General features: G+C 40.6%; 1 protein-coding gene across 1 annotated transcript in view; it reads left to right on the top strand.

Annotated features, from left to right (window-relative positions):
- pemt (phosphatidylethanolamine N-methyltransferase) overlaps positions 1-15108 on the top strand; it is a 98378-nt gene that overhangs the window by 58240 nt on the left and 25030 nt on the right. The window contains exons 4-5 of the mRNA XM_067369679.1: positions 2545-2690; positions 8165-8276. Of these exons, the coding sequence (XP_067225780.1) occupies positions 2545-2690; positions 8165-8276 (258 nt within the window). The remainder of the gene's footprint in view (positions 1-2544; positions 2691-8164; positions 8277-15108) is intronic.

The raw sequence follows: 15108 nt of genomic DNA, 5'->3' as shown, positions 1-15108 counted from the left end.
GCTTCTTTCTCAGGTTGCTCAATAGTTGTGCGGCCGACTTGTGTCCCTGGTTTCCGTGACGGGTCACATTTGTGAACAGTTTATACTGTCATATAGTATCATCCGTGCCTCATATGTTTCTCCTAAAATGAATGAGACCATTTTTATATTGAGATGCAATTATTATTAGAATTATGAGATATTAAAGAGTTGTTAGTTGTTTACCTTTACCTTTGCTTTACCTTTAAAGTGCATCTTTATCCCTGTTGAAGTAAATTCAACATGAAACGGAAGTTAGTCTTTTTTAGAAGAAACAGCTTCTCAAACAAGAACAAATGTAGGGCGTGGGGAATTGATTGAATGGTTGTGGTTTGCTATTGGTGGATCTCATGTGAGTGACAGGTTGTCGTCATCAGATCAGAGATGTCATTGCAAGAGGGAGGGGAAGTTATTCTTATTCAAGATTATGAGGCACAATAATGATGTGGATGGATAAATCATTTATAATAAATACTGCAATATTCCATAAAAAATAGGAATGGTTCATTTTGATTTCATGGTGATTTTTTTTTTTTTTTTTTTCATGTAGCCATTACCCAAAGGCCTTGAAAACAGGCATTGTGGTTCACTTTCGTAACACACTGACCTTTTTCTCTGGGAAAAAAAAAAAAAACTCAATAAGTGTAATGTGCAATGAAGTCCCAATTATTTGGTTTCCGCTTTTGTGTAAGGGTCTGAAAGAGAGATGCAGAAGAGAGGTGCAGGGAATAATCACTCTTCTCCTGTCTGAAAAGATGTGGGACTGTGAGGAAGAACTTCCCTGCTGATGGTGAAAATTACCCCACGCTAATAGAGCAGTCAACTGAAGGTCCGGATGTGTTTATGTGGTCCTCTCTTTTCATGCGGGGAGAATAATAGGAAGTAGAGCAGTGGGACACAATCTCTTAATAAATGCTCTTTTTCAGCTGTTTCTTACTCATTTTCTCTTGTTACATCTTAAACATTCTTAAATCAAGATGATGTAAAATATAAAGTCTTGTTTTCTGAATAAAATATCAAAATTAAGTTAGTTTATACATAAAACAAGAAAAATATATCTGCCAACTGGGTCAGAAAAATAAACTTTATTCAAAGGGAAAACAACTTTATTTTACAGTGTCCTTGTTACATATTTTACATGTACTTACTATAGTAATAACAGTAAATTATGCATAAATACATGCAACTAGTAATGTAATTAATTCTATAGTAAGTACTCAGTACTTAAATGTGTACTTACATTGTAACATGGACACCTAAAGTCACCCAAATCATGAATTCCTCACCCTCATGTCGTTCCACACCTGTAAGACCTTTGTTCATCTTCAGAACACAAATTAAGATATTTTTGATAAAATCTGAGAGGTATATGACTCATAGACAGCGATATAATCAACACTTTCAAGGTCGAGAAAGATACTAAAGACATCGTTACAACAGTCATGTGACTGCAGTGGTTCAACCTTAATGTTATGAAGAGACGAGAATACTTTTTGTGCAAAAACAAAACAAAAATAACGACTTTATTCAACAATCTCTTCCCTGTCATTATCTTATGCAGGTGATGCAGTAACACAGTGAAGCTTCTGTGTTTACGTCTGAATGCCGGCTTGGTATTGGCCAAAGCTGATCATGTGATCAACACAACACATGCACATTAATTCGGCCAATAATAAGTCGGCATTCTGACGTAGAACCTGGAAGCGTTGGACATAAAAAATTTATGAGAATGACACAGAAGAGAAGATTGTTCAATAAAAAGTTATTTTTGTTATGTTTTTGAGCACAAAAAGTACTCTTGTCTCTTCATAACATTAAGGTTGAACCACTGCAGTCACATGACTGTTTTAATGATGTCTTTAGTAGCTTTCTGGACTTTGAAAGTGTTGATTATATTGCTGTCTATGGACAAGCCAATACCTCTTGGATTTCATCAAAAATATCTTAATTTGTGTTCATCAAAGATGAACGAAGGTGTTAAGGGTGTAGAACGACATGAGGGTGAGTAATTAATAACAGAATTTTCATTTTATTACAGTCACAACCAATCAGAAGATATTTGCTCTTTAAAATATCGTGGTGATGATGGTCAAATTAATGGTCATATTAGAGTAACAATGCTGTTGTAATGTATCGGGAAGCCAGAATGTTCCCACTTCCCAGACAGGAGATTTATATGATGCACACAGCAGCTCTATCAGCGGTTTGTCTCCTTCACATGCTGAAAAGCAATACATTAATCAGCCATACATTAACATACCCACAGATGACAGGACAGCTGCTCTCACAAGTGTGGAGAATGGTACGATTTAATTTTTTTTTCCCATTACTGTTACATCCCTAGTGTGTTATTTGGAAAAGGACCTGTGAACATGTGTTAGGATGATTTGCTTCTTTTTATTCACACACTGTTATATATTACATGACCAAACAAATGCTGGCTGGAATGTTATATTTAGAATCAAATGTGTTTTAGTGATTTTTCACTCACTGATATTTGCTTTCTATCTCTGTTATGTCTCTCAGTATTACAGTTGCCATGAAGGGACAGCCTCGCTGGGAGCCGCTGGATAATGTACAAGTGTACTATGCAGGAGCAGCTCTCATGACACTGGGCTCTCTGTTTGTGATCAGCAGCTTCATGGCTCTGGGCGTTACTGGCACTTTCCTGGGTAAATCCATCTACTGATACTTCTGCACCACATCCAACCTTACAGCTCTCTGGCCTTCCATACATGTACATATACACTACCGTTCAAAAGATTGTGGTTGGTATGATTTGAAAGAAAAAATATTCTGGAAAAAAAGTCTTATTAAGCTCACCAAGGTTGTATTTATTTGCTTAAAAATACAGTACAAATTGTGAAATATTATTACAAATAAAAATAACTGTTTTCTATGTGAATATATTTTAAAATTTAATTTATTCCTGTGATCAAAGCTGAATTTTCAGCATCATTACTCCAGTCTTCAGTGTCACATGATCCTTCAGAAATCATTCTAATATGATGATTTGATGCTCAAGAAATATTCAATGTTGAAAACTGTTGTTCTTCTTCATATTTTTGTGTAAACTTACAAAAAATATTTTATACAATTTATATATTTGGGTCAGTGACGTGACAGGTCTTTTTTTTTTTTTGTCCAAAGGCCTTAATAATAATAAGGTTAGATAAATAAACTAGATCTCTTTTATTGAATTCAAAAGGTTTTAATTATATTGTGCTACATATAAAGGTATTTTAAAGATTTTGAAGTCAAAAGGTTTAACTCTCCGAAGGAGTTTCATTAGTGATTAAAATATCTTAAAATGTAATAAATGTATATATTTTTTATTCTGGCATGATTTTATAACATCATATATCAACATAGTGCAAAATGGTATCAACATTATGTGTAGAAGTCGTTGCTTTGTTATGAGAAATAATGTCTGGAAAAATAAATTTCATTGATGTCATTCGGAGTAACTAATATAAAGAGACCATTTTGGATCAAGTCATGTGGTCAGTATCATGTGACAGGATGTGACAACATTCAGACACCTGCAAAGGACCACATGGTCACGAAGCAAACTAAGTCTCTCTTAACTATTTGAAAAATTCATGTTTTCACTTGTTCATACGCATGTCCTGAAACATCAGGTCATTCGGTGCAACCGCTATAAAACATGGAAAATGTTGTAATATTTTAAAAACTTGTATTAAATATAAAATGTTTGATTGTTCTTTTGCTAGCTAGCTAGATATCAGCCTGTTAGCATTGTTTGAAAATATCATCATTCGGTATAACCAAAAGTGTCAATCGGTAAAACCGAAATTTTGAATGACTTTTTTGGTGACAAATTTTGTCCATCTTGTAAAAAATGACAAACGCAGAGTTAATTGATTATAAAAACCACATAATCTCATTATTAAAACTTCAAAATTAATTATATCTCCATTATGTTTTTTTTGTTTTTTTACACTTTTAAAAACTTTATTCGTGAATGACCCATATATATATTAAGACTGAAGTAGTATTTTATAAAAATACTGGTGTAAAACATACACCAATAACCTGTGTTTTGTTTACAGCTTCAAAAAATATTTTTTTACAGCGTAGTTCCAGTTGCCTAAGAATGAGTAACTGGGTCATCTTTATTTAGGGGACAGTGCCATCTCTACCCGAGGTTAACAATGTCCAAAAGGTACTTAATGTTCTGTGAGGATTTACTACTGTTCACACCTCTACACCTGACCTATTCTGACCATAATGTACCTCTAATTTAGTTCACGGACAGCACTGCCAGGTATCTAACACCTGTGTCTGACCAATCACAATCAAGCAACATTTACAGAACTCAGAGAAGAGAGTTTAGATGTAGGTCCTGCTGTCAGGCAGCTTTTACTGGACATTTTACAACACGGTAAGCAATTGGTGGACTGAAACATTTATTGTGCCTTTGCCATTATAAAAGCCATGTATGTTGTGATAGATAGATAGATAGATAGATAGATAGATAGATAGATAGATAGATAGATAGATAGATAGATAGATAGATAGATAGATAGATAGATAGATAGATAGATAGATAGATAGATAGATAGATAGATAGATAGATAGATAGATAGATAGATAGATAGAAGCCCCTCTTTCACCTGTTGCATTGGTTTTTGCTTGAGTTTTCAAGGTTAGCAATTGTTTTTTACTTGTGAATGAAGCATATTTTCCATTCATAACAGGTGTGCAGTAAATCTTGTATTCATATGAGCAATTGAAAGGCTCTGCAATGTACAAGCTTATGTAACACAGATAAATGCATGCTCCAAAAAATGAAACCTAAATAAAAGAAGCGCTAGGAACTCGGACAACCAGGTGCATGTTGTCAACAGATCTTTTGTGCTAAACTGGGTCAGATAGAAGTTGGAAAGAAGGTTTAAAACCAAGGGTCTGGTTACATAGTCCTGATGATAAAAGGTGCTCTACTTGTCTTAAGGGTGGTGCAGGGATAGTGGAAATAGATGACAAATTCAAACGGGGCTTTTGTTAAGGATGACCTGGAAAAAGCACAGGTAGTTAGCACAGGGTTGAAGGGTTGGGTCGCATAAAAATTAAAATTCTGTCATTAATTACTCACCCTCGTGTCGTTCCAAACCCATAAGACTTTCATTCATCATTGGATTTCTGTCCCTATATTGATTGCTTCAGAACATTCATAAAGAGATACGGTGAAGAAGTTAATGTTCACAGATCATTGATTATATGTAAATAAAATCCTGAATTAATTCTGTTCATCATATAAAGTGATTGTATCTCTTCAGAAGACTTGGATTAAGCCACCTGATGCATTTGGATTTATTTTACCATCTCTCTATGAATATTTTGAGTTTTGGGTGAATATACTTAAGTTACGAGTCGTCGACATGCACAGGCCGAATCATAATTCTTCATTAAACCGCTGAATTTTCGTGTAAATGATTTGCTTGAAGCAGGGGAGATCAGTCGTGTTCTTGGAAATCTGTCTTCCTGCAGAGTTTAATTTCCAGCCCTGTTCGATCAAAACTGCTAGAGATCCTCATTCAGCGCTCCTGAAATATCTTGTCTAATGCGATGCCTGTCAGTTTTTGAAACGGCACAGATGGATCCTTCACCGCCTGTGATATCACACAATCTTGTTTGTCTGATTAAGCAGTTGGCAGAAAGAATAAAAATGGTGCCTGACAGAGCAGTTGAAATAAGTATTGGTAAATTAATTTATAAATATCATTTTATTGTTTGTTTGCTTTTTTTTTTTCAATTTATGTTTCCATTTACACTTGTATTTATTCTAGATAATTATACATGATTTTATGGTGGTTTAGAAATAAAAAGGTAAAACAAAAATTAACATCCATATTATGTCATATATATGCCGGGCCTAAAATTAGTGCCAAATGCGAGTAAAAATCGGTGTTGGCGAGTATGTGAAATGGTGTCAATCGACAGTTAACATTTCTATGAATTCTAACATTGCAATGTTGTGAGAACATGAATGTGAACAAATGTGAACGACGCTCAGGACAGTTAATGGGGCAGCGCTGCAACATCACGAAAGTTTAAGCCTTGCCAATTTAAATATTCAAGTGCAAGAAGTGTGCACACTAGAGTCTTCACGGGTCCACTTGGGTCCGACCCAAGACCTGAGCCGGTTCGGGTCCAAAACTTCGACGAGTGCTTCAGACACGGGTTAGGTTCGGTATTTGTGGCCTCAGGTCTCGGGTCATTTCAAAGAAGATAGAAGACACAAATTATTTTAAACTATGTTTAAACTAAGGCAAGGCAATTTTATTTGTATAGCACATTTCATACACAATGGTAATTCAAAGTGCTTTACATAAAAAAGAATAATAAAAATAGAACATAAGGAATAGAAATAACAGTAAAAACAGAGAATTTTGCTATCTGGATGGAAGAGCTAGGAAGTCTCAGTTTCTCCCAGTCCTTTCAACCAGACAGCAATATTTAAAATGCATTAAAAGTCAGAATAACAAGATGATATAAAATACATTAAAAATGAAATAAAAACAGGAAAAGGAATTAAAAGAATAAAAAGATAATACGTATAAAATAAAGTGCAAACAGTTCGGACATAGCACAGTGCTCAATCAGCAAATGTATAGATAAAAAGATGTGTTTTGAGTCTGGATTTGAATGTGGCTACTGTTGGAGCACACCTGATCTCTTCTGGAAGCTGGTTCCAGCTGCGGCTTCAACAAAATTTTATCATTTAAAACAATTCTATGACAACATTATCTCAATTTTTAGTACTCTGAATCCACGCTTCTACGTTCAGTGGACTTTATGCATGGTTGCTTCTGTAATTAGACTCCATTGCTCCATTTTTACTTATCGTTCGAATCAAAATGCTGTCGTGATGGACTTGGGTTTAATTTCATCTGGTCTGTCTCGGGTCGGGTTTTTCTTTAAAGGTGCTGTAGAACGTGTTTTCAAAAGATGTAATATAAGTCTAAGGTGTCCCCTGAATGTGTCTGTGAAGTTTCAGCTCAAATTACCCCATAGATTTTTTTTATTCATTTTTTTAACTGCCTATTTTGGGGCATAATTAAATATGCAGCGATTCAGGCTGCGGCCCCTTTAAATTCTCGTGCTCCCCCCCACGGAGCTCGCGCTTGCCTTAAATAGCATGAACAAAGTTCACACAGCTAATATAACCCTCAAAATGGATCTTTACAAAGTGTTCGTCATGCAGCATGTCTAATCGTGTAAGTACAGTGTTTATTTTTAAGTTTACATTTGATTTTGATTGAGTTTGAGGTTTTGCTCCGTGGCTAAAGCTAACATTACACACTGTTGGAGAGATTTATAAAGAATGAAGTTGTGTTTATGAATTATACAGACTGCAAATGTTTAAAAATGAAAATAGCGACGGCTCTTGTCTTTGTGAATACAGTAAGAAACGATGGTAACTTTAACCACATTTAACAGTACATTAGCAACAAGCTAACGAAACATTTAGAAAGACAATTTACAAATATTACTAAAAATATCATGTTATCATGGATCATGTCAGTTATTATCGCTCCTTCTGCCATTTTTCGCTATTGTTCTTGCTTGCTTACCTAGTCTGATGATTCAGCTGTGCGCAGATCCAGACGTTAATACTGGCTTGTCTAATGCATTGAACATGGGCTGGCATATGCAAATATTGGGGTCGTACATATTAATGATCCCGACTGTTACGTAACAGTCAGTGTTATGTTGAGATTCGCCTGTTCTGAAATGGAGTTTGAGACTCACTGTATGTCATTTCCATGTACTGAACTCTTGTTATTCAACTATGCCTAGGAAAATTAAATTTTCCATTGTACGGCACCTTTAAAAAAAAATATATATATATATGCATGTCAGGTTCAGGTAAGAAGTGGTTTGGGTCAATTCGGGTCAGATTTTTGGACCAGAGAAGACCTGTAGTGCCCACACATCTGAAGCACATGTCTCAGACAGAGCGTGAATATTGAAATGAACTCTCTTTCATGTCCTCTTGCGCGTAATATTAACTACAGGCTAATTAGAGTTCTGAGAAGAAAGAATATAAAGTCTCTGCAGAATATAAAGATGGTGCAGACATCACTGGAATTATTCAAACTCTTTTTTTATCTTTAAACAGGTGACTATTTCGGCATCCTCAAGGACCAGAAGGTGACCAGTTTCCCTTTTAATGTGATGGATAACCCCATGTACTGGGGCAGCACTGCAAACTACCTGGGCTTGGCCTTAATGTGAGTCTGATGAACGCCACTCCATTCATAACCCTGTTCATTCCTAGTGAAAATACTTCTACATGCATTTTTCATTCAAATTTTTTTTTTTACTATTTTATCATATTATATGATATTATCATACTGCATATCAGCATAATTTGAGTGAAATTTTGAATTGATAAACAATTTCAGAATGTTATAGTATTTGAGAATCCATGATTTGAGAATAACATCACATGATCGATGTCACAGATGTACTTATTTGATTAGTGACCTAGAAATATTAAATATTTCTTTAGGTCAGCATGAAATGGAAATTCACCCCATGTATTTTCTTCTGTAAATGCATATTATTGATCTTATTGCGAATTCATCCATTGCATGTGTTTTGTTTGCCAGGTTTGCCTTGATAGTTATTAATCATAATGTCATACCTTGATCTTTTAATATTTAGTCCTCATAAACTTCCCCCCCTGCAAGCTCACGCTCATCTGCATACACTTAAAGTGCTACGCCCACATCTCTACTTACAACCAACAACCAATGGGAAAAAAACTAGTCCTGCCCTATATATATATATATATATATATATATATATATATATATATATATATATATATATACATATGTGTGAATCAACTTACTTTGTTGTGTATTTTCAATTTAAAAAAAATTACTTGTAAAAAATAACTTATATTGATGGATTAATTGCATTTTGAAAAAAAAAAAAAAAAAGCGTCATGGATTTATTGCATTTTGGGGAAAAAATTACCAGTTTTTATAATAAACCTTTAAAATCAAAATTTAGATTTGAATTTTTAATGTTTTTATAACCAAAAGAAGCTATGTGAAAGTTTGAAACAGAAAGTAGTGGTTCCCTTTCGTGGGAACTATCGACGCTACGTCGAATGACGTGATGGGAACCCTCTGTATTTTGTGTTCGTGAAGCACCTCTGTATCCAACCAATGAAGAGACGTGACGTCAGAGGCGGGTGACGTCACGGATCAGGAAGCTATAAAGCACACCTGAACACAAAGCACGCCAGCTTCTGTTGTCTTCAGCAAGCGCTCTCTGTATCTTGTGTGTCTTATTTGGTGTTGTTTGTCTTATTACATATAAACAAGTCAAGATCTCTTCGTCTGAGGACAAGAGTATCTCACACCAATCCATATATTTATATATAAAAAAGACACGTATTATGGCGAGAAACAGCAGTGAAATGGGAGTGAGCCCAGGCAGCTCTCGAGGGAGCGTCTGTGTGCACTGTAAAAACTCGCTCTCAGGACACTGCTGCAGTGTTCCCCGCGGATCGGGTCCCGCTTCTGCTGAGGCAGGGCGGAGGCTCCGTTCATGGGTTTCACAAATGGATCTGACAGAGGGATTAGAGACGGGCGCGCCTTTTCTCTGCCCTCACCAGCCAGGTTCAGCGCCGTCTCCCAGGTGGAAGCACGCTCTGCGGTTTCTTCCCCCGGGTTGAGGCACCGATACTCACATGTCCAGCTCTGAGGAGGTGGATATTGTGATATCGATCTGAGGATCGCCACCTCACAGTCACACACACATATCGTGTTTCAAAATCACACGTTTATAACAAATCAATCGTGAACAGCAGTTTGATTTTTCCCCCTGTGCTACACTACAAAGCGAGTTGGGATACACACGATTTATGTGTTGTTTGCTGGGAGTGGAGCGTGCACGTCAGCTCACAACTGACAGTGACCGTGTTCATTCATAAAAATGTCCCGAAGAAAAGTATGCACTAGCGGGAGTTTTGTAGCTCCACTCCTGTTGGCTTTATTCTCGAGGGAATAAAAGTCTATTGCAAAGCTCGAATCTCGCGCTTGCCGAGGCAGCGCGTGGATTGAGTTTTCATTAAAGAATATAGCTCAGATCTCGCGCTTGCCGAGGCAGCGCGTAGACTGAGTTTTCATTAAAGAATATATGGCTCGGATCTCGCGTTGCCGAGGCAGCGCGTAGATTAAGTCTGCAAGAATGAAAATACGGCTCGGGTCTTGCGTTTGCCGAGGCTGCGCATATATCACGTGTCCGTAATTATGCATGTGTGTGTATGTGTATGTATATATTAAGGGATCTGAGTAGACGGGAGTTCCCTTTCTCTATTTCCCTAAAATACCTTGCGAATTATTACGAGCTATAATTCTTTTTTGTATTCTAAATATATTCAGTCTGTTCAAAAATATAAGAACTGGCTGCATTTAATTTGAGGATTAAATGAAATATTGAATACATTAAATTCTGAGGAATTTAAAAGCCTCCGGACTAGGATGGATCTGAGGACCGTCATTATCTCTCGGAAGGCTTCAAAGAAGAGGTCCTGACATAGTGCAGGATCTCTCGAGGGCAGCCCCTCCGGGGGGGTTCGGATATCGGGTCCTCCTCGGTGCCCTCAGGGGACCGTTCTGTCAACCCTGCCACCAAGCGTGAGTCAGGGCACAGCAGTTTCCACCGATCCTCCGAGGAGAGTCGGCCAGCACGTGATTCGTCTGTCTGCCGGTGCGCCGCGTCAGATAGACGAGCCAAGTGCTCAAAAAACACCAGAGACCAGTCTCGAGAGACTGGTTCCCTTAGTAGAATATTTGGAAGAGTGGAAAAATCCCGAATGTTTCGAAGTGGGTGCTGCTCATGATAGAACAGGGCTACAGAATTCAGTTTGGTTAACGACCGCCCAAGTTCAATGGGGTGCTTCCTACGGTGGTAACCCCAGAGCAGTCTCTGATGATGGAGCAAGAAGTAACGACGCTTTTGCAAAAAGGGGCTATAGAAAGGGTTTCCCCTCCCAGCAAAATGTCGGGCTTTACAGCCGCTACTTCATTGTTCCGAAGAAGGATGGAGGGTTGCGTCCGATCATAGATTTACGTGTGCTAAATCGATCCATAAAGAAGCTGAAGCTCAAAATGCTTACACTCAGACAGATCATCCCTCAGATCAGGTCCGAGGACTGGTTTGTAGCGACAGATCTGAAAGACGCATACTTTCATGTATCCATCCATCCTTCACACAGGAAGTTCCTCAGGTTTGCTTTCGGGGGCGAAGCTTACCAACACAGGGTTCTTCCGTTCGGCCTATCCCTCTCACCCCGCACGTTCACGAAGCGCGTGGATGCAGCGCTGGCTCCGCTGAGACTCCAGGGCATCCGCGTGCTGAACTATATCGATGATTGGTTGATATTAGCTCAAACAGAACAACTGGCAGTTCAACATCGAGATGTTGTCCTGTCGCACATGAAGTGGCTTGGGCTGAGGCTCAACGCCAAAAAGAGTGTGCTGGTCCCGAGTCAGGTTGCAAACTATTTAGGTGTAATCTGGGATTCCACCACGATGCAGGCGCAGTTGTCCCCTGCTCGTTTGAGTTCCATTCTCGGGGCCGTGAAAGGGGTGAAGTTAGGCCAGTCACTCACTGTAAAACAGTTTCAGAGACTGGTGGGTCTGATGGCAGCTGCGTCCAACGTTATTACTTTTGGCCTTCTGCACATGAGACCCCTACAGTGGTGGCTCAGGACCAAAGGGTTTTCCCCGAGGGGAAATCCTTTTCGCATGATCAAAGTCACGCGGCGATGCCTTCGTGCTCTGGTCATGTGGAAAGAGCCTTGGTTAATAACCCAGGGACCCGTGCTGGGGACTTCTGGTCGTCGTGTAATGCTTACGACAGATGCTTTCCTCACGGGCTGGGGAGCGGTCATGAGTGGCCGCTCAGCTCAGGGTCTGTGGGAGGACCATCAGCGCTCCTGGCACATAAATCGGCTGGAGATGATGGCGGTGTCTCTAGCACTGAAACACTTCCTCCCAGACCTGAGGGGCCACCACATGTTGGTCCATACGGACAACATGACGGTGGTCTCTTATGACCAGTCACTCACTGTAAAACAGTTTCAGAGACTGTTGGGTCTTATGGCAGCTGCGTCCAACGTTATTACTTTTGGCCTTCTGCACATGAGACCCCTACAGTGGTGGCTCAGGACCAAGGGGTTTTCCCCGAGGGGAAATCCTTTTTTGCATGATCAAAGTCACGCGGCGATGCCTTCGTGCTCTGGTCATGTGGAAAAAGCCTTGGTTCCTGTCCCAGAACCCATGTTGGGGACTTCTCGTCGTCGCGTAATGCTTACGACGGATGCTTCCCTCACTGGCTGGGGGGCGATCATGAGTGGTCGCTCGGCTCAGGGTCTCTGGGAGGACCATCAGTGCTCCTGGCACATAAATCGGCTGGAGATGATGGCGGTGTTTCTTGCATTAAAACACTTCCTCCCAGACCTGAGAGATCACCATGGGTTGGGCCGCACGGACAACACTGCGGTGGTCTCATACATCAACCATCAGGGGGGCTTGCGGTCTCGCCTGTTATTCAGGCTGGCCAGTCGCATCCTCCTCTGGTCCCAGGGAAAGCTCCTCTCGCTGAGAGCAGCTTACATCCCCGGGCGGTTGAACATGGGAGCGGACGCCCTGTCGAGGCAGGGCGCGAGACCGGGGGAATGGAAACTCCACACTGAGGTGGTGGAGTTGATATGGAAAACTTTCGGTCGAGCTCAAGTCGATCTATTTGCCACAGAGGAGTCAGCTCAGTGCCCTCTGTGGTACTCACTTCAGCACCCAGCACCTATAGGGCTGGATGCCATGCTACAGACGTGGCCGAGGCTACGTCTGTATGTGTTCCCCCAGTCTCAATGCTCCTGGGAGTTCTGGAGAAGGTTCGCCAGGAGAAGGTCGACCTAATATTGGTGGCCCCGTACTGGCCGACCAGAATATGGTTTTTTGGACATAATGTCTCTACTTCAAGGCTCTCCCTTAGAGCTTCCTCTCAGGCAGGATCTCCTGTCTCAAGCGGGCGGCACGATTCTCTATCCCCGCCCAGAAATGTGGAAACTGTGGGCCTGGCCCCTGAGGGGGCAAGGCTCATAGGAACTGGTCTCTCAACCGAGGTTGTAGAGACCATCCTTCACTCCAGAGCTCCCTCCACGAGGAAGTTGTACTTATGTAAATGGAAATTGTTCTCTGTGTGGTGTGAACATCATAATTTGGACCCGGTCCATTCTTCTGTCTTTGACATGCTTCAGTTCCTTCAGGAAAAGTTTTCGGAAGGTTTAACCCCTTCCACGCTGAAAGCATATGTGGCCGCTATTTCGGCTCATCATATCCCTGTAGGGGGCTCCTCGCTGGGTCGAGACCCCCTAGTAGTACGCTTCCTCCGTGGTGCACTCAGGTTGAGACCTGTGGTGCGCACAAAGACCCCGACCTGGGACCTCACTATTGTGCTCCAAGGGCTGGCTGAGGCTCCCTTCGAGCCAATAGAGGAGGTGTCCGACAAGTTCTTGACACTTAAAACTATCTTTCTCTTGCCGTATCTTCTTTGAAGAGAATTGGTGATTTACAAGCGCTGTCAGTCGCTCCATCTTGTCTTTAGTTTGCGCCTGGTATGGTGAAAGCCTTTCTGCATACCAGGCCGGGCTATGTTCCGAAGGTTCCGACGAGGGTCCCAGGTCCCATTGTACTCGAGGCTTTCTGCCCGCCTCCTTTTACGAGTTCGGATCAGGAAAGAAAGTGGATAAGCAAGTGGGTGGTCGAGGCCATCTCACTTGCATATGAGACAGTGGGATGTCCGTGCCCCTTAGTGGTGCGCGCTCATTCCACGAGAGGTATGGCCGCGTCCAGAGCTCTCTTATCTGGAGTCTCCATGGACGACATTTGTGGTGCGGCTGGATGGTCATCCCAGCACACCTTCATCAGATTTTATAATCTTAATCTTAATATCACTTCGGGGGCCAGGGTCCTACAAGATAGCAGCCAGGCACTCGGAGACACGGCGTAGTTGGGATTGCGTTCCCATCACGTCATTCGACGTAGCGTCGATAGTTCCCACGAAAGGGAACGTCTCGGGTTACGAGTGTAACCCCTGTTCCCTGAGTAAGGGAACGAGACGCTACGTCACGTGGCCGTATCTCCTGCATACCTGGTGCGCTTGCTTCAGACATTTTACAGAAGCTGGCGTGCTTTGTGTTCAGGTGTGCTTTATAGCTTCCTGATCCGTGACGTCACCCGCCTCTGACGTCACGTCTCTTCATTGGTTGGATACAGAGGTGCTTCATGAACACAAAATACAGAGGGTTCCCATCACGTCATTCGACGTAGCGTCTCGTTCCCTTACTCAGGGAACAGGGGTTACACTCGTAACCCGAGACGTTTTCATCTTGCCACTCTCTTGTAGTAAAGAAAACACCTTTTTACTCAAATTAATCAAAATGGAGTTATTGTGTTTTGGAACCAAACTCTTCATATATATATATATATCTATATATATATTGCTTGTTAATAAAGTACACTCCGCTCCCAAAATCCCCAGATCCCCCATCTCTCTCCCTCCATGATCCCATCACAACTGTGTTGTATAAAAAGAGAGCAGACTCTCTGAGTTTGAGCAAAGCAGATGTTATTTGCTCTAATGGATTTCTCAGGAGCCATCTGCAGCTATTTCTGGCTACTTTCTCGCCTAAATAACATAGACGGCTGTGAACGCTGTCTCGAAGGTTTATAAAACTCTCTATTGCTAATCAAAAAAGCTGAAAGAGCCTCCCGCCGAGAAAGCAATGTGTGCAATTGGGAAACAACTTAAAATGATGCAAGAATCAGATTTATTTATACCAAACTTACGCATTTAGATGTTCGTCATGCTAGCACTATGTCGGCTTTTACTGGACATTTTACAAAGGAGCAAGAAATTGGTGGACTGAGACATTTTTCGTGTCTTTGCCATTATAAAAGCTGTGTATGTCGTGCCAAAATCACAAAATACAGGTGTTTTTTTTTTTTTAGTATTGTTTTTTGTTTTATAGTGTTGCAT

Source organism: Chanodichthys erythropterus, chromosome 19 (genome assembly GCF_024489055.1).
Source record: "Chanodichthys erythropterus isolate Z2021 chromosome 19, ASM2448905v1, whole genome shotgun sequence".
Classification (NCBI taxonomy): domain Eukaryota; kingdom Metazoa; phylum Chordata; class Actinopteri; order Cypriniformes; family Xenocyprididae; genus Chanodichthys; species Chanodichthys erythropterus.
The sequence above is the reverse complement of the archived record's forward strand: the minus strand, read 5'-3'. Positions and strand labels throughout refer to the sequence as shown.